This window comes from Diadema setosum, chromosome 14 (genome assembly GCF_964275005.1).
Source record: "Diadema setosum chromosome 14, eeDiaSeto1, whole genome shotgun sequence".
NCBI lineage: Eukaryota > Metazoa > Echinodermata > Echinoidea > Diadematoida > Diadematidae > Diadema > Diadema setosum.
In genome coordinates, this window is record NC_092698.1 from 34,692,943 (window position 1) to 34,712,958 (window position 20,016).

At 39.2% G+C, this 20,016-nt stretch overlaps 1 protein-coding gene across 1 annotated transcript in view; it reads right to left on the reverse strand.

Annotated features, from left to right (window-relative positions):
• Window positions 1–3,954: 3,954 nt before the first annotated feature.
• Window positions 3,955–20,016, reverse strand: part of LOC140238314 (uncharacterized) — a 28,909-nt gene continuing 12,847 nt past the window's right edge. Inside the window, exons 10-21 of the mRNA XM_072318248.1 lie at window positions 19,417–19,597; window positions 18,075–18,175; window positions 17,354–17,531; window positions 16,664–16,824; window positions 15,275–15,404; window positions 14,522–14,819; window positions 13,305–13,496; window positions 12,137–12,804; window positions 11,458–11,645; window positions 10,865–10,991; window positions 10,184–10,282; window positions 3,955–5,363 (exon numbers count right to left, since the gene is read on the reverse strand). Of these exons, the coding sequence (XP_072174349.1) occupies window positions 5,274–5,363; window positions 10,184–10,282; window positions 10,865–10,991; window positions 11,458–11,645; window positions 12,137–12,804; window positions 13,305–13,496; window positions 14,522–14,819; window positions 15,275–15,404; window positions 16,664–16,824; window positions 17,354–17,531; window positions 18,075–18,175; window positions 19,417–19,597 (2,413 nt within the window). The 3' untranslated portion in view covers window positions 3,955–5,273. The remainder of the gene's footprint in view (window positions 5,364–10,183; window positions 10,283–10,864; window positions 10,992–11,457; window positions 11,646–12,136; window positions 12,805–13,304; window positions 13,497–14,521; window positions 14,820–15,274; window positions 15,405–16,663; window positions 16,825–17,353; window positions 17,532–18,074; window positions 18,176–19,416; window positions 19,598–20,016) is intronic.

The following is a 20,016-nucleotide window of genomic DNA, read 5'->3' on the forward strand; positions in this document are numbered from 1 at the left end:
CTACCATATTTTGACATTCCTAGATGAAGGTAAAACTGGAAAAAAAAAAACGGCACCTAAGTTCAGTGACCCTTGATCCTGAAAGATTTGCCCAAGATCTACTAGTATCAAGACATCTACAGCTTGTGTAGCATATCAAAACCAGGTACACATCCCAAGAAACTCCATGGAACAATTTTTCTTTAATTGTGATAACAAGATCTTGGATGGACAGACCAACAGATAGACTGGACAGATGAGAAACATGTTTTACTGGGAAAATTCTCTCATGCTAGGAAATCTTGTGTGATTCTCAAATATGCTTGCTACATTAAAAGTGAGTTGTGCCTTAGACATGTGTCTTCCACGATCTGCACTGGGACAATTATGTAATAATGAAATCTCTTTGTGTCCATGCTCGGTTTTAATTGGGTTGGCCCTTACAAAGTGATGCATCCTTCAACTTGCATTTATGAACAACTGCTTTCGTACGAAAGGCTAACTTTGCCTGTGGCATGACATGAAATACCATATTGACAAACACGGAGAGTTATATCAGATATTTCTAGTACATTGTGGAGAGATGTAAACTTTTTCTTTGTAATAGAAAAAAAAAATGATTTTTTTTTTTTTTTTTTAGGAATACAAGAAAATATTCATGAATATTTGACCAGAAAGAGGAGAGAATATTATCGATATGACAACATGTCATACAATGCAAAAGTCTCATTTGACAAAGCATGGTTGTGAGCATAATACTCACAATGCATACATTACAAAAACACTTCACATATAATGTACTGTTTACGTAATTAATTACTATTAGTACATGCACATGCAACCTGCATTTAGGAATACTGGACCTTTTTCTCCTTCCAAGACACACAATCAGGTAAAGAAATGAAAGCAATTAAAGAACATAACCAGGAGACCAACATAGCACATATTCAGTGTACACTTTTTCAAGTTTTTTTATAAAGATTTGAGTCATCCATAAAAATGACAATTATTGCAAAATGGTGGACCTCGTGTACTGATAAATTTCTCTTTTCTTTACTAATTAGCACATTGACAAAAGTAGATTAATCTTGGACATGTAATTTCTGTGTGAATATATTCTCGTTTGGGTCTTGGGATGTGTGCTCTGAATGAGAGAAAAAAAAATATCTATTTTGATGCTTTGTTTTTCCATCCATACTTGGAAGGAAGTGGACCAGGAAGGGTTCCCTGTCAACCATTTTACGAACTTACCATTTTACTCACTTACAGACAAGAAAAAAAAACGAACAACTTTTACAAACAGTATACTGCAAAACCAGAAACATTTGCAGCATGAAACTTTAACAAATTGGGGCCGACGGCCATTTTTGCAGCATTAAACTTTTGCAAATTGTCACTGGCATCCAATGCATTGTGTACACAAATCCTTTCCTGTACAATCTAATTTCGCGAATCTTGGCTCCTTGCAAAATTTGTGAAAGTTTCATGCATATGAAAATATTTGGCTTTATAGTACATGCTTAGAATTGTTTCCATCCACTGTGTTTACACCATGCTCCCGGCAATCACAGCAGCCCCGTTTCAGGCCACTGTGGAAAAAACAGGATGGATGTGAAATAGCGGGGTGAGACTGGATAGTCAAATGTGGCAGGCCTTGATTGCCGTGTGAGATTTTTAAACTGTCAAACAATTTGCTACGGCGGTCCTGTTGTTAATGAGGAATTTAAATTTTGTATGCCATGATAAAACGGGGTGAACGTAAACGAAACACGATGGAAAATAATAGACGATAACAAAACTTGGAGGCGGTCCACAGTGGGACAAGATGGAAAATATTGATAGTCTAGGTTTATCAGATGCCGTGAGAACAGCGTCTAATAGCTATATGTTCACCGGGGCGAGGACTGGAACAAACAAGACTAGAATGCGAAGAGGGAAAAGACGAGAATGTCTCATGTACCCACGCCCTACTGCATTTTGGGCAAATGGGGCTGTCGTGGCCGCCTGGAACATGGTGTAAATGCAGCTTTAATAAAAATTAGAGGCAAACAGTATTTCTGGCATGTTCAGTAGTAATGAACTTTAGATGCATAATACCATATCTCTCCTGTGACAAGCAAAATGCATCACTTCATTAAGGCTAACCTGGGCTTTTAATATCTGGTCTGAAAATACACTTTTCTAGAATTATTGCATTTCAATATGGAAATAAAACATTGCATGTGGAAGTATCACTGTGACTGTCGGGCAAAATAACAATGCATTGTTTTTCTATGAACACTAAACATGAATACTCTACGTCATCAACAAACACAAAAAAATATATATATACATTCATGAGCTCAACAACAAACTAAAGAGGCAAGAAAGACAATGTCCAATCACACTTTTACTTTGGCAAATAAAAAAATCAAACTTTTTGAAAGGCAACAACACAATACAAAATCACTTGAGACAAACTTACTCTATAAAATGCACATCTACTTTTTAACTTCTTTTTTTTTTCTACATCCTCCTACACTGTTCAATATATCTTATTCATATTTACAAACATTCCAGTTAGCAAAGATGACATACATGTAAGTGAAGTTGGAGTTGACAACTATTTTTTTTTTTTATGTACCACAAGCAGGGCTGCCAAAATTTCCTCATCAAAATTCAAGCAGATTCCACAGAAAGTCTCTACTCTGCACTAGCAGCAAGGCAGGTGACATATCCTTGTCTACAACCCTTTCTGCATGACGGCAGAAATGACATAATGACATACTGAGGGACTGGTGAGGGACGGAAGTTCCGAACATACAGAATGAACCATTTGAAGGGATCAAAATTCCAGTGAGCGAGGTTAAGTCTCAAAGATGTCTGAAAATACTGTAACCTTCTCGAAACAACACTTCACACTGAAGGTAAGATCATACTGTATGTCATCGACAACATCATCATCCGGTATTTCATATGGGTTTAATACTCAAAATGATGCATATCTCTACCTCAAATTTTCTGTGGTTGCCATTTTAGCAGCATGACATCCCAACAAGCCTACACCTAGCTAGGCACTTCTACTTGCACCATAGCCGTCTTAGTGCCTCATGCATGCAGTGCTAACCTAAACTGTGTTGTGCTCTCTCCTTCTGCTCTCTCTCTCTTTGCTATCTGTTTTACAGGAACATATTTTCCCGTGGGAGAACATCTCCACAAAACTTCTCATGGGATAACATATCAATTACATCTAACCACTGAATGGTATTTGACATGTTACATGCATTTTGTCCACAGCACTGACTGATGCAGGCTTCTCTTCATTAAATCTACAGTAGATAATGCTCTACAACAAACTCCTGCATCTATTTATAAAGGAAACATACATGTACACATGATTTTGAATGCGTTTCATGTGTGCAAAGACAAAAAAAAAAATCGTGTAATCAAATAATATAAAATATATCTGCTTTTTCTATTACAAATGGGTAGAAGGTATTATAAAATGAGGTAACTTTTTTCATTCTTTGGTTTGCATTTGTTTGTTTTTGGTTGTTTTTTTTTTTAACAAAATATAATGCCCTCACTGCTATCAATGATAGTAAATAAATACATATAAAAAAAAGAAACTAGAAATGTCGCTTTGGCGACTGGTATGCCTCCGCCATAATGCATGATTTTCCCAATAGGTCTAGATAGTACATGTGGACACTGTGTGATTACATTTTCACAAAATTGGCAAAATATTGGAATGACAAGTTTGTCACAAATGTGTTGAATGTTCACCTTCCTTGACGTAGGTTTAATTGGATGAATAGGAGAGCATGTATCTAGGGATTTAAGGACTTTAACTTGACTTTGACCCATTCATACATTTAGGCATTGAGTAATTTTCAAGGTACAGGTGTGGAGAAAAAGTGCAATTTCTGAATTGAATAGTAAATTGTTACCATTTTCATCTGGCCCTTGACCCTAAAATTCATAAGATAATTACTTTCAGGTAGAACATTCATAATATGTACTAAGTTTCAAGGTAACTTGAGCCACTTCCGAGATATGGAGGAAAAAGTTAGTTCAGTACTTTCACTTGATCTTTGACCTTTTGACCTTTGAGGCAAAAAGAGAAAAAAAAAACTTTCAGAGAATTTCTATTAGGTTACACACGCATACACCAAGTGTAAAAAAATAACCCTGCTGGCATTGCATAAATATGAGGGTAATAGTAACATTTTGAAGTCTTGCACTTGACCTTTGACCCCTGACCTTTGACCCCATGAATCCTACATTCTCTAGATAATCACTTCCAGTCAGTACATGTATATACTATGTTCCATGAAGATACCTTGAACAATTTTCCAAGGTACGGAGAAAAAAAAAGAAGTTTTAATATTTTTACTTGACCTTTTGACCTTTGACCTTTGACCTCATGACCCAAACTGTCACCAGAGAATCTTAATTGGGTAATACATGTATACACTAAGTTTCAAGAAAATCTCTTCAGGCATTCAATAGATATGGTGGAAATAGTGAAATTTTATGTATTTGACCCTGACCTTTTGACCTTTGACCTTTGACCTCATGACCCAAACTTTCACCAGAGAATCTTAATTGGGTAAAACATGTATACACTAAGTTTCAAGAAAATATCTTCAGGCATTCAATAGATATGGTGGAAATAGTGAAATTTTATGTATTTGACCTTGACCTTTTGACCTTTGACCTTGAGCATGTGCACCCAAAAGTTGATAGGCACAACTTCACCCCCTAATACACATACATGCCAAGTTTCATTAGGATACCTCAACAGGTTTCGATAGTTACCTTGTCCACAAAATTCATTACGGACGGACGGAAGGACGGACGGACGGACGGACGGACGGACGGACAACCCGAAAACATAATGCCTCCGGCACCACTTCGTGGCGGAGGCATAAAAATTACTGTTCAATGCTGTATGTAAAGAAAAAAAAAAGGAAGGAAATATGTCGCAATATATGTTATCCTAATCAACTAGTTTGAACAAAACAAGAACTCTATAGTGCTTGGGAGACCTGTGTCGTACCTACAGATTACTTGAAAGATGTTAAGTCAAGGAATGCTTACAATGAACACTAGATACAATGTATCTCACTGATTCTTATCAGGAAAAGGTGAAGAATATCTGTAGTCTTATTGGGGTAGCCTCAATGATATTAATTCCTGTGGCTACAAGACAGTGCTGTGGATGTCTGACCAGCTACAGTATATTGAGTGGAGTCTTGGTGGGGCTCACCTTGGAAATGCTCCCCATGGCAGCCAGGCAAGTGTAGGAGCAGCTAGTTCAGCCTAGGAAAGTCCTCAGCAAAGAGGGTGTGCTTGCGACAGACTGGACACGTTCCTTCCTCATTCACCCACACCTTGATGCACTGTAAAGGGATTAGGCAAAGAGATGGTCAGTCACCAGTCTAAACACATTTACATATCAACAGGAATAATGGCACTGACTTTTCATAATGAAATGACAGCTTCATCCACACGCACATCAGAGAAATGTGTTCAAATGGAAGTGGGTATGTGAAACTAGAGCACTCGCAATCGAGCACATGTATCCCCCAAACCCATCTCCCATACCCTATCATGATTACCTCTTAGGCCAGAATGTCGTATAATATGGCAACTGTCGCAGGATACAATAAAATCTGATGAAAAATGAGGCTAGTATATACAGCACATACAAGGAATATGACATGTCATCCTATAAAAGTTTGAACAATGAGAGCGCTGGCAATGAAAACTTTGTTACCTAGAATAACTCCCCATAAACCTCCATAGCAAGTTTGAATAAAATCCGACAAGAAATGTGGCTTTATATAGAGCATATACAAGAAATGTGACATGGCCTCCAAGTCGGAACACTGAGGGTGCTGTCACCACAAACTGTTGTGTCCTTCATGTAGAATGACCACCATTACACCTCTTTAGCAAGTCTGAGTAAAATCCACTAACAAGCAAGTTATTGCCTAAATGAGCATTCATTTTTGCAAACTTTGACATGAACAGGGTGACCTTTGACCCTGTAAAAGGTGAATAGTGAGGGCAGCATTATCAATAAGTGTAGGTGTATAGATTTGACTATGATACATTTACATACCAAATTTGAAAACTAGCAATGTCGCAATGGCGACTGGTATGCCTCCGCCATAATGCATGGTTTTCCTAATAGGTCTATAGTACATGTGGACGATGTGTGATTACTTTTCACAAAATTGGCAAAATATTAAAATGACAAGTTTGTCACAAATGTGTTGAATGTTCACGTTCCTTGACCTAGGTTTATTAGATGAATACAATAGGAGAGCATGTATTTGGAGATTTAAGGACTTTAACTTGACTTTGACCCATTCATAAGTTTATGCATTGAGTAATTTTCAAGGTATGGAGTAAAAGTGCAATTTCTGTATTGAATAGTAAATTGTTGCCGTTTTCATCAGGCCTTTGACCCTAAAATTCATATGAAGATAATCACTGTCAGGCAGAACATGCATAAATATGTAGTAAGTTTCAAGATAAGTTGAACCACTTCCTAGATATGGAGGAAAAAGTTAGTTCAGCACTTTCACTTGATCTTTGACCTTTTGACCTTTAAGGCAAAAAAAAAACTAGAAATGTCGCTATGGCGACTGATGCCTCTGCCATAGTGCATGATTCTCCCAATAGGTGTATGGTACAATGTCTTGACAATGTGTGATGACAGTTTCACATAACTGGCAAAATATTGAAATGACAGGTTTGTCAGAAATATCTTGAATGTTCACTTTCCTTGAACTAGGTTTGCTACAATTGTCTAAGAGTGCAGGTACATGTATTGGGGAATTGAGGATTTTTACTCGACTTCTAAAGGGTTGGTCAGTGACCAACCCTTTTTTAAGTTTATGCATTGAGTAATTTTCAAGGTATGAAGAAAGAGTGTAATTACAGTATAAACTAGATTTTTTTTTTTTTTTTTTTTTTGCATTTAAACCTGGCCACTGACCCTTCACCTTTGACATTCTGGCTGGAATTTCCCAGAGAATCTCCACTAGGTAATACATGTATATGTCAAGTTTTAAAAATAATAATGCAAGCATTGCATATACTAGTATATGAAGGAAATAGTAAAATTTTGAGTTGACCTTGACCTTTGACCCCTGACTATTGACCCATGACCCCTACATTCCCTAGATAATCCCTGCCAGTCAGTACATGCATATGTACACCAAGTACCATGCAGATACATTAAACCATTTGCGAGAAAAGTAAAATTGTAACATTTTCACCTAACCTTTGACCTTTGACCTCATGACATAAAACTCTCTGGAGACACTTTATGCAGTAGTACATGTCTACACCAAGTTTCAAGAAAATACCTTCAGGCATTGCATGGATATGGGGGAAATAGCAACATTTTTGACATTTGACCTTGACCTTTTGACCTTTAACCTCTTGCCAATGTCATTAAAATCTACTCAACTAATTGCCCCATCATACATCATGCTTGGACCAAGTTTGGTGAAAGCTGCTTCATCCAGTTTGGAGTTATCACGTAAACAGATAAATTTTAGGATTTGACCTTGATCTTTGACCTTTGACCTCTGTCCAATTTCACTCAAAAACTAATCAAGTAATTGTCCCACCATACGTCATCCTCGGACAAAGTTTGGTGAAATTTGCTCGATCCAGTCTTGAGTTATCGCGTAAACGGATACAATTTCATGATTTGACCTTGACCTTTGACCTTTATCCAATTTCACCCAAAATCTAATCAAGTAATTGCCCCATCATACTTTATACTTGGACCAAATTTGGTAAAATTCCAGTCAATATTACTCAAGTTATAGCGTAAACACATGCGGACGGACGTACGAACGGACAGACAACCCGAAAACATAATGCCTCCGGCACTTCATGGCGGAGGTATGAAAAAGAAAAAAACAAACTTCCCAGAAAAACTCTATTGGGCTATACATGCATACACCAAGTGTAAAAAAAAAATAATCCTGCTGGCATTGCATAAATATAAGGGAATGGAAAAAATTTTGAAATGTTGCCCTTGACCTTTGACCCCTGACCTTTGACCCCATGAACCCTAAATTCTCTAGATAATCACTGCCAGTCAGAAAATGTATATATACTATGTTCCATGAAGATACCTTGAACAATTTCCAAGGTACAGAGAAAAAAGTGAAATTTTAACATTTTTCCTTGACCTTTTGACCTTTGACCTTCAAACTCCTGACCCCAAACTTTCACCAGAGAATCTTAATTGGGTAATACATGTATACACTAAGTTTCAAGAAAATATCTTCAGCAAATGCATAGATATGGTGGAAATAGTGGAATTTTACGTATTTGACCTTGATCTTTTGACCTTTGACCTTGAGCTTGTGCACCCAAAAGTTGATAGGCCGAACTTTACCCCCTAATACACATACATGCCAAGTTTCATTAGGATACCTCAAAAAGGTTTTTTAGTTACACTGTCCACAAAATTCATTATGGAAGGACGGACGGACGGACAACCCGAAAACAAAATGCCTCCGGCATCACTTCGTGGCAGAGGCATAAAAATCGGTCAAGAAACAAGGCCAGCATCACACACACAAGCAGATTCTGTTTAATTTACCTTTTCATGTATAAAGACGGAAAAAGCGAGGGCACCACCACCAAAAACAATATAGGCATCTTTCATTATAATACACCTTTTTGCAAAATTTGAAGAAAATCTGATAAGAAATGTGGCTGATAGAGCACACACAAGTATATGTATAAAGACAGAAAAAGCGAGGGCACCACCACCAAAAACAATATAAGCATCTTCATTTCACTATAATGCACCTTTTTGCAAAATTTGAAGAAAATCTGATAAGAAATGTGGCTGATAGAGCACACACAAGAAATGTCCATTGGCACTGGAACACTGAGGGCACCGTTACCACAAACTGTTGTGTCCTTCATGCAGAATGACCACCCATACACCTCTTTAGCAAGTCTGAGTAAAATCCAGTGACAATCAACTTATTGCCTAAATAAGCATGCAGTTTTGCAAATTCTGACACTATCAGTGTGACCTTTGACCCTGTAAAGGGTGAAACAGTGAGGGCAGCATTATCAATAGGTATAGGTGTATAGATGATAAGATGCATTTACACACCAAATTTGAAAAAAATCGGTCAAGAAACAAGGCCAGCGTCAGACACACAAGTAGACCCTGATAAATTTACCTTTTCATGTATAAAGACGGAAAAAGCGAGGGCGCCACCACCAAAAACAATATAAGCATCTTCATTTCACTATTCAAATGCACCTTTTTGCCAAATTTGAAGAAAATTTGATAAGAAATGTAGCTGATAGAGCACACACAAGAAATGTCCATTAGCACCCAAGTTGGAACACTGAGGACGCAATCTCACCAAGAATAGGATTCTTCGTCTTGCCATAATACACCTTCATGCCAAATTTGAAGATGATTGAAGAAGAACTGCAGCCAGTAGAGCGCTCACAAGCAGACCCTATTGGATTTACCTTTTCATGTATAAGGACGGAACAAGCGAGGGCGCCATCATCAAAAACCATAGGCGTCTGTCTTATCATAATACACCTTCATGCCAAATTTGAAGATGATTGAAAAAGAACTGCAGCCAGTAGAGCACTCACAAGAAAATCTCTGCGGTGGACTCCATTGCCAAGTATTTAATATACAGCAGACAGCCAAACAAAGCTTGACTCATTTAAATAACAGGCTCATTAGGTAGACAACACAATATGTTATTTCTAAGTCCACTATAACACATCAAACCAAAAGAGCTTAGATATGGTATGAACGGACAATTTCAGTTCAGGAACTATTATCAATTCAACAACAAATGTCATTACCATAAGTCTTACATAAGCTAATCTCACACAAAGTCATAATTCAGATGATTTTTGGGAGATGATCCGTGAGAAACGGCACCTGCTTGATGAAAACCTGTAATAGTGTTCGGTATAAGAAAGTGTTCATGCTAACAAGCCTGAAAGAAAATTGGGTTTGTGTTTGCAAGTACAAAAAAATATGTAATATTGTTGCACAACACAATCAACAGCAACTTTGTATTCAAACAGACACAGTGGGAGTCAGTAAGGGAAAGGAATGAATGACATATTCTACATGGAATCTTGTGTGATAATGAATGAGATGTTCTGCATGGAATCTTGTGTGATACATTACCCCAGAGTGAAAGGTGTGGCCACAGTCCAGCTTCCTTTTGTTAGGGTTCCCCTCCATCTCCTCCTGACACACCACACACATGGACACAATGTCTTTAGCCTGCAACATACATACATTCATACACACATAAAAGCAAACAAACATACAAAATTTACAGACATATCCTTGATGGTTACTTCTATCTCTAATGAGCATTTCATGGGCAAATATTGCAGCAGCCTGTCTAAGTGGTTCATTGATTTCACATACACAATCTACAGCAATCGTGCAGTGGCGCTCTTCTGTTGGCTTAATGTTCACCTCTGCATACATACATGTAGAATTAATCAATATAGACATTTTTGCATGTATGAATGAAAAGGAACAATGGAGCAGCTGCTCAAAGTCATCACTACGAAATTTCTATTTCAGTGAAGTCAACTATTCTTGGAAAAGAATAACAGAATTTGAATACAATGCTTAGATTTTGGCTCCTTAATGGAAACCCATCTCTGATATAATCAGCTCTTACCATACTTATATTCGTAGACATTTTTGAGTAACTTACAACTGATTGTGCACAAGGTATGCAAAACCGCTGTCCCACAAAAAAAAAAAAAAAAAAAAAAAAAGAGAGAGGAAAAAAGAGAGAATAAAGTGTAAAAGGTTTTCCCCTCACAAGTCCACATTGACTCCTCTGACCTTTTTCTGCTTCTGTGAGCGTTTTAGGTAGTTACTGGCCTCTGAGATGATGGTTCCCATGGCGATGCCGCTGAGGCTACCATTGTGGTCCAGACGAACCTGGAGGATTGCATCAGTCAGCTCCTGTCTGCTCAAAGAAGAAACAATTAAGACAGGATGGACCTCTCTGTATTCTCCTTGGGCCTTGATAGTTTTGCACTAATCATTCTTGAACATTGTGCTGACATCACAGTAATTCTGTGAGTTTCCTGCAGTATGTCTGCACAACCAGTCGCCTTTGAACTATTTGTTTCCACAGGTAAATGAACTAACAGCCTTTTGCATGCTTTCATTACATCTAACATCAACAATCACAATTAAAAGGTTTGGTCACAAGTGGAAATCATCAGCTCTTATAGAAATCTAAATATACACATATAAGCATAAAATTGTAGTGCATGAATCAACATTGTTGCTAATACATCTATACTATGTGGTATTCTTTTATCTATAAGGTTTTCACGTATAGATGGTAATATGGATGTAATTTTGAGGAATACACTGCTGATCAGCCAATACCAACATATCCCATTGCTTTGAAAGCAAATCCATACCTGGTCATATTCTGGAACTGCTTTGAGAGGTAGCTGATGAGTTTGTCCAGCGATCCCTTAGGCTTGGGCTTGTCTCTGGTCCCGCCCCCAGTCCCAGTGTTGTGTGACCTAGCCAGGGAGCTGTACTCCTTCATCAGCCTGGCTTGCTGCTCCACAAGGTTGACAGTCTTGCCTTTACGCTTACCAGCCTGCCAGATATGGTAGTACAGAATGAGGACAGTGCGATTGCAAACATAGCAAGCCTTTTTTTTTTCCTTTTTTTTTAAGTAAAGAAAAACAGCTCATTAAAAGCAAAGCAACACGCAAAATCTTGTGAAAGGATGTGTAGAATAGAAAAATAATTCAGACTGTACCTGAAAACATACATGGACTACATAAACATTGTTGTACAGTGGATAAAACCAAAAACTTTCAATTTTGAGTTCCTTGGTTCAAGTCCACTAGACAAAGCAAGTGTTTCCTTAGACAAGGCACTCAATGACTGGTCTTTCAAAGGTGCCCTAACAATCTAAAAGATTTATATTTCTTCACTTTGATAGAATTTTGTGTGTGTGTGTGCGCATCAATTCACTCCTACTTGCAATTCTACCTGCTGTCCAGTTTTGACTGATTTGAAAATTTTGATCAGGTCATGCCCATAAACAGAATATTTTTAGTCTAAATCATCCCCGTGGTTTACCTGTTGTGATGTCTTTGTGGTCCAACCGTCCCCTGAGCTGTCTCCATCACTGCCTCCCTGCTTCCCATCTGACCCATAGGGCCCCTCCGCTCCTCGGTGGTATGGCATCCTCGCCTGACGGGCCCTGAAGCGAGGCGGTATATCAGTCACATCTATTCTAGGATTCTTTGGGTTGGCCGCAATGTTTGAAAAGGAAGCAGTGTCCACGCTGGAAGATGGCTTTGCTTCAGCATCGAGTGCTGGTGCACTGGCCTTGGCCTGTTCTGCTGAACTCCCCACTGGCTGGCCCAGACTAGCTGATCTGGCCTTCGATCCAACCAGTGTTGGCTGGCTGCTCTCCGGGCGTGTCGACAAGGCTGATGCATCCCCAGCACTAGCTGGTCGAGCCTTGGCCATGGGATGCTGGCTAGTTGTTGGCAAGCCCACCCCATTCTCGGAGGGTCCCTCCCCACATGCAGCTCCAGCAGGGGAGCCACGCTTCACCCCCGCAGGCGGGGCAGCATCCACCTGAAAGGGGGACAGGGAGCGAGAGGACATCTGACTGCTTGTTGAAGTCAGACTTGGGGTCACGTCGGATGGGCCGCTGGAGGAAACCTTCTGTTCAGAGCTCTGCTCTGTCTTCTCACCAGTCTTCTGTGAACCTCCCCCTGGGAAGAATACCCTGGGTGCTGTTGGCAGAAGGAGTCAAGTTTACTTTTTAAATTTTTTGATAATAATCAATGCCTTGTTTCTCTACTGATCAAAAATTTCTTGCTCCAAATAAACTCCAAGGACACATCTTCTTGGGGGAAAGAAATACAGTAAAAACAGCAATCTGTAAAATGCAGAAATGCTACAGCTTAGACACATAATCAGAGTAAACTTTTTGATTCCTCAAAGTAAAAAGTACAGACATCATATTTCATATGATTCGATTTATGACTTAATATATTGAGACACATGAGCAATTATCCTATTTACCAGGTGATTTTTTTTTCTCAGCTACACTTAAAATTTTGATGTCAAAATTCAAAATCTAGAGAACAATCTACCTTGCACAAGGAAGTTTAAACCACAAGTGTCCAACTTCAATCAAATTAAGAGTTCTACCAGTCCTTCTAAAGTCTGCATACAATATTGTGAAGGTGACCTGAGGTAAAAAAGAAAAAAAAAGAAAAAAAAAACTCACCCCCAGCAGCATGGGTTCTGCCTCTCCCAATGACAATATGGCGGGAAAGGTTGACTGGTGGAGGAACTCTGATGTTGGGGAGCTCATTTCCCTGGGTTTGAGTGGTGTTAGACAGCTGTGAAGTGCCCACTGGGACTGTGGACTGAAGACCTTGAAAGCCAGGTGGGGGTTGCTGGACAACTGACTTTGTGACTGGGAGTAATCGTTTAGAATGCATAAGAAGTTTGAAAGTTGTTTGCTTTCCTGGATTTTTACATATGCCAAGGAGATTGTAACTTTTTGCAGGCATTATTTGTAGGTACATTAGCAAAAAAACTCGAAAGAGTTATGATTTGATTTTAATTACATTTTCAGGACAAGTCTTTTTAATAGTGAAAATACAAACACGTCATTATTATTTGGCAGTGATCCAGATTTTGATATAAATCCAGGGGTGTGTTCATCAACTCACTTCTGGTGTAGAATTAAGGTTTCCGAACAACTTTCAGGGAAGTTTGGGCAGTTGATAAATGCAAAACTGTTTTGATCATGGGGTTGGGAAAAAATACCCCTCAAAAGAGTGTTTGAGCCAGAAATACCTTTCTATACAGTTGATAGACACAAAGTCGTTTTGAAACTCATTTATAGTTCAGACCTGCCTACCGCAACCATTGCCAACAAGATATCTCTGCTCCTCAGGTGAAACTGTGCAGTGGAGTTGCGCAGTGACAAGACCTGCCAATCGACTCAAGACAGGGTTGATAAATCTAACAACTTAAGAAACACTATCTGAAGGGCGTTTGCGTTTTGATAGTGAGTACTGAAATACATTTCAAACATAGGAAATTTAATAAACGCAGCCCAGGACTTTATGGACGGATGCAAGTGTTTCTAAGGCAGTAGTGACCCTATGGTATTGGCAGAGGTTTGTGTCCTGAGTATTTCTTAGTTTACTGTTAAAATACTCACATAGCTTTGTCTATGTGTTTGTGCACTGTGGCAGTAAAGATTATAGGCTGTAAATTCAGCTGTAATCTAATCAACCAATCACTCTGGCATGGAATCATTTCAGGAACCCTTGGTCTTGTTTGTTTGTTTGTTTGTTTTCCTGCAAAGGTTTGTGGTCTGATATTGTAAACTACAAATCTATGGTAGAACGGACTCATGAGGACAGAATTATCAAACTTTCTGGAACTTTTCAGGAAAGGCAATAAAGATGACAAGTAAGAGATTTTTACCTTGACTCTGACCGGTCACCTGGCTGTTTGTATCTAGGGTATCCAGCCAGTCATCTACAGCACCAGTACTCTCCTGGCTGGGCAAGCCCTGGGGAAAGGGGACACCAATTACCCCATCCTTGGAGTCTACTGGGGCCCTGGCACCATACACCTTGGTGGTGTGGTTGAAGGTGGACATGAAGTTAGCTGCCAGGAAGGCCTTGGGGGTCTTGCGGGGTGCCCGACGGAGCACCTTCCCCGGAGCAGCCCGCTGGGTGTGGGCTTGCGTGAAGGGCATGCCTAGTGTGGCTGCATTGATCTAGAATTTGGGGGTTGAATGGGAGGGAAAGAGAGCACCCATAAATCTTATGAAAAAAAATGTAGATATGGTGGTGCCTAATTTGCGTGCAGATATTACAACACAATGACACAACATCAAATGTATTTGAGTTATATTTCAATGTGCCATGCTATCAGAAGGGTAAGACTTCAGGCCCATTTACAAGGGTATTTTCTTCTTTTTTTTTGGGGGGGGGGGAGCAAAGGAGAAAAGTACACTGGTATGCTAGACATAAATGTTTAAGTACTAGTATCCTTTTAATAGACATACAGTCTTTGAATTTGCTGAGAGTTTCTCTTAGAGTTACTTATGCTACCTGTGTGATTCAAAGGGCAAAACAATAAATCGCTATTATTTAAAAAAACTGAGATGAACTTTTCAATACTATTAAACAATGTGTAACGTAGTGGCAGAAAGTTTGATCAGGAATTTACTTGTAATGAGCCGAGTCCAGGAGGTACAGCTGGTGGGACAGTGACAGCGATGGGTCTGGGTACTGTAAGAGACTCCCCCAGAAGACCTGGTGGGGGCTGACGAATGGTGTGCTGTTCCATCATGTTACTCCTACCAAGATGGGATTAAGCAAATCATAGTGATGATGATGATGATGACGATGATGATGATGATGATGATGATGATGATGAAGAGGATGGTGATGATGATGGTGATAATGATGGTGATGATGATGGTGATGAAGATGATGACGATGGTGATGATGATGACTGAGGTAATACATTTGTCATAACAAACATAAAAACTAGAAATGTCGCTATGGTGACTGATGCCTCCGCCTTTATGCATGATTCTCCCAGTAGGTGTGTAGTACAATGTCCAATTTCACTCAAAAACTAATCAAGTAATTGTCCCATCATACATCATCCTCGGACAAAGTTTGGTGAAATTTGCTTGGTCCAGTCTTGAATTATTGCGTAAACGGATATAATTTCATGATTTGACCTTGACCTTTGACCTTTGGTCTTTGGCCGATTTCACCCAATATCTAATCAAGTAATTACCCCATCATACTTTATACTTGGACCAAGTTTGGTAAAATTCCAGTCAATACTACTCAAGTTATCGTGTAAACGAATGCGGACGGACGGATGTACGGACAACCCGAAAACAGAATGCCTCCGGCACCATTTTGTGGCGGAGGCATAATAACACAGTCTGATAATAACAGTTGTTTAGATATAGCATCTTCAATTCCTGATGATTAAGGTGCCTCAATCGGTCTTCAGAAACATGGCTTCACTTCAGATGGCAGCATAATCCTGCACTTAAGAACATTACTATGATGTCTCTTACGGATGAGGCCTGCAGGGAAGTCAACCTGGCTAATAGCACTGCAATATTCTGAGGGCCAAAAATGCACATTTTGTGTGGAAAAACAGTATCTGAGGGAGAAAGGTTTGCAGTAGCACCATGTGTATGTAGTCCTTTTAGGGATCGTGGCTTGACAAAAGAAGAGCCTAGAAAGAGGAGCATCATTCTCTTTCCTGCAATAGAAATGTGAAGCAGTAGAATTTGGAAAAAACAGTATTTCCCAAAAAGCTGCAGCATCTCAGTAAACAAATAAACAACAACAGTACAAACTACTGCCAAAAAAGTAACACCCTGAAGTCGATATCTCTCTCTGAAGTGGCAGTGAAGTAAAATAGAAAGCAAATCTAGATGACATATCAACAAGGAAGTACTAGTACCAGTTAGTCCATTCATGAACAAAACAAACATGATGTTACTCTGCCACCAGTACTCTCATGACCACAACATTTTACAGTAGTCCAAAGATAAACCATTAAATTTTGGCCCACCAGAGTTACCTGATATTAGCACCTGCCATAGAGGGTTGACTTGCACCAGACAAGGAGCTCACATCAGCACTAACTCTGGCTCCTGCAGGTGTAGTTGGGGCAGGGTATGTTTGGGGCATGGTGCCTGGTCCAGAGAACAAGCTGGTCATACTTGGAGCAGCTTGAGTTTGCTAGGGAGAGGAATGTATACAACATCAGTACTTAAATGACAAATCAGGGAACATCACTAGCATTTACTCACTTCATTTTCTAGATTTTATTCAACACATTCAGAAGACAGCATCCCATTAATGTTTCAAAATACAGAATGAGGTTCAACTGTGCTTCACCAGTATTAAAAAAGGGCATATGATTCATCAATCATAATAGCAGAAGTAAAACATTAGTCAGTTGGTCAAAAAAAAAAAAGAAGATGTTCATGATGCACTTGTGCCACCACATATTACATTTGAACTCAGTTAGAAATGTTTGTGTTAACAAGGAACAAATAAACATACATTCCTTCTTTTTTTTTTCCATTTATGTACATGGTGAAACTTGTAAGACACAGATGTATATCTCTTCTTAAACACACTTCTGGTTCCATTGCAATAGGGGAATGTATTTTAACAAAATTAATGCAGGAATTAAACTATATACTTATTACACCTGACAGGCTGTTAGTTGCATGGTGCAGCAGGAGGCAACATTCTGCGTTACCTCGCAGGGATTGAAGGTCTTGATGAGTTGGGCTTTGAATGAAGGAACTTCAGCCAAGGGAACATTTTCCTGCAAGGCCTTGAGGGCGCTGTAGAAGGTTGCTGCTACCTCGTCTGTTTTCTCCTTGATGTAGCTTTGGTAATTCAACCATCGGACACGCAATGATTCTTGGTGAGAACTGAGGGTAATAGGGAAGAAAAAAATTAATGCAACACTTTCCAAAGAAACTTACAAATTTGCTCTCTTTCCTCCCCCTAGATAATGTCACACAACTTAAGCTGGCAGTCAGATATCTATCTCATCCGTATTTTTCAGATTCATGTTTACATTGGCAGAGTGAATCACTATAGTCAAGCACAAAGTGGTCACCCCAGGTATCTCTGGCTGAAATAGTTTGCCAAAATCTACTGAGGAAAAACAGGAGACCTAATGTAAACCACTTTGACAACTGGGTTTCCATGCATGGTGAGATCTTCTAATTTGCCAGTGCACTGCATACCTTGGCAGATTTGTGAGCATAAAATAATACATGTCTAAAGTCTAGAGGAAGTCTATTGTAGACAAGAAATTTGATTCACTGCTGAAAATAATGACACAATACAAAGCATTAGGTTCAATTTTCTGTGAGAAATTACACCTTCCAGCGTAGTGGGGTCTCCAGCTCTTTCAGGTCAGACATAACATTAAGAATTCTGTAGGTGATGCAGCAATTCAGGTTTACCTGCTGAGTAAGGAGTTTCCATACATCCTAAAGATGTACTGGCTCTCTTGTAGGGCCTTGTTGACACTCTGCATTGCATACTGATACTGGAGCTCTAAGACCTGGAAAAGATTAAATACATAGACATGACATCTTGAATTCTCCTTTATCGCATTTAAATGGAAAAAGTCAAAACAGCACTGGTGCTGCATAAATTCCATAACAATGTTTTGACAACATTGTGTTGATGCACAGCTCGAGGGCTATTTGATCGTACATGAAAGGTATAATGCTCTATCTCCAATCTGATCAATTTAACTTCTAACAATGATACATGGGTTTAAAGGGATGGTATAGCTTTGGTTAAGATGAGGATTCAGGTTTTAACTTTATGTGAAATAATTATAAACCACTTATATGAAATATGAAAAAGGAAATTATACTATCCCTTTGAGAGGTTGTATCAGCCTAGATCAAGTTATTAAAACACAACTATTGTAACAAAACATCACTGAACATAAATTGCTAACTATGCATGTATGCTGTATAATGGATTACTGTATACCATAACTTAAAGGGGCATAGTCCCGGTAGTGTAGAGGGCGCTGTTGATGATACTGCCGATCACCGTTAGCATTGATACGAAGATTACCGAAGTTGAGCTGTCGTCAAGAGTAAAGTGCGTAGGTGTTGCTAAGTAACGTTGCCTTCGTTGTCTTCCCTGCCCATCGCGCAGTCTGTAGTAATGCCAGGGTGCGTGCATATGTGCTTGTTATTATGACACCACAAAAGAAGTTTACTAAAGCTGTCATCCCCCTCAGCCGAATCATGAGCCGAACTGTGATCAGACCACTGACTACAGTGGATCGGACTTCTTCGGACTCGGGGAAGTGGGCCAAAGCGTAAGCGCTAAAGAGGAGTCGATAGCGTAGGTCTCTTATAGGAAACTTGCGCCGTGCGCCCGCGTACGCATTTGACTAAAACACCGGGACCATGCACCTTTAACATAAACTGATGACTATGTGTGTATGATGTATCATGGATTACCGTATTTCAGCGTGTGCTTATACATGGATGAATGAATGGATGAATGAATGGAGGGATGGATGAATGAATGGAGGGATGAATGAATGGATGGATGGATGGATGGATGGATGGATGGATGGATGGATGAATGGATGGATGGATGAATGGATGAATGGATGGATGGATGGATGAATGAACAAATGACTGGATGAATGGACAAATGAATGAATGAATGGATGAGTGAGGGTACGTATGAGAATATGGCCAATGCAAAACACTACGGGAAATGTTGAACGTAGAGATATCGAACTATTCAAACATGTAACAAACTCTGGACCTTTTGTTCAGCTGATCTAGCCCTCATCTTGAGCAAACCAATCTCTTGGCTCTGTGCCTGATTCTCAGGTGGATCTAGGCCTGCTGTGCATGTTGACTCGTCCATGGTAGAGGCCTGCTTTGCCTGGGACTGCTCCAGGTCTAGAAGTTGTCGAGTTGTCTTTTCCAGCTCCTTTGTAAGACTGGTAATTTAGAAGAAAATTTGTTCAAACGTAACGCATTTACATTCATTGTTTTTATTTTGATTCATATTGGCCCACATACATTCATAATTTACATACATTGCAACAAGATGAAGAAGCATTTCAAATGAAAAGAATTAACATGCTGCATATTCTGAACAATGAACATACTCTTTCATATCATTTGGAATACCGTGTAGAAAAAGTCCTCTAACAGCATATCATCAGTTAAACATTTAGTACCTTGTACAAATTGTTAACACAAGCATATTCTCTCAAAATAAGAACATTTTTATTGATCAAAAGATTCTGTCCATCCAATAATCACTGAATGGCATTTGACTAACTCATACAACATTAAAATATCAGCTGTGTTTTAGTTCAAAGACCAGGTACATGTAGTGTGGGGATACCATAGA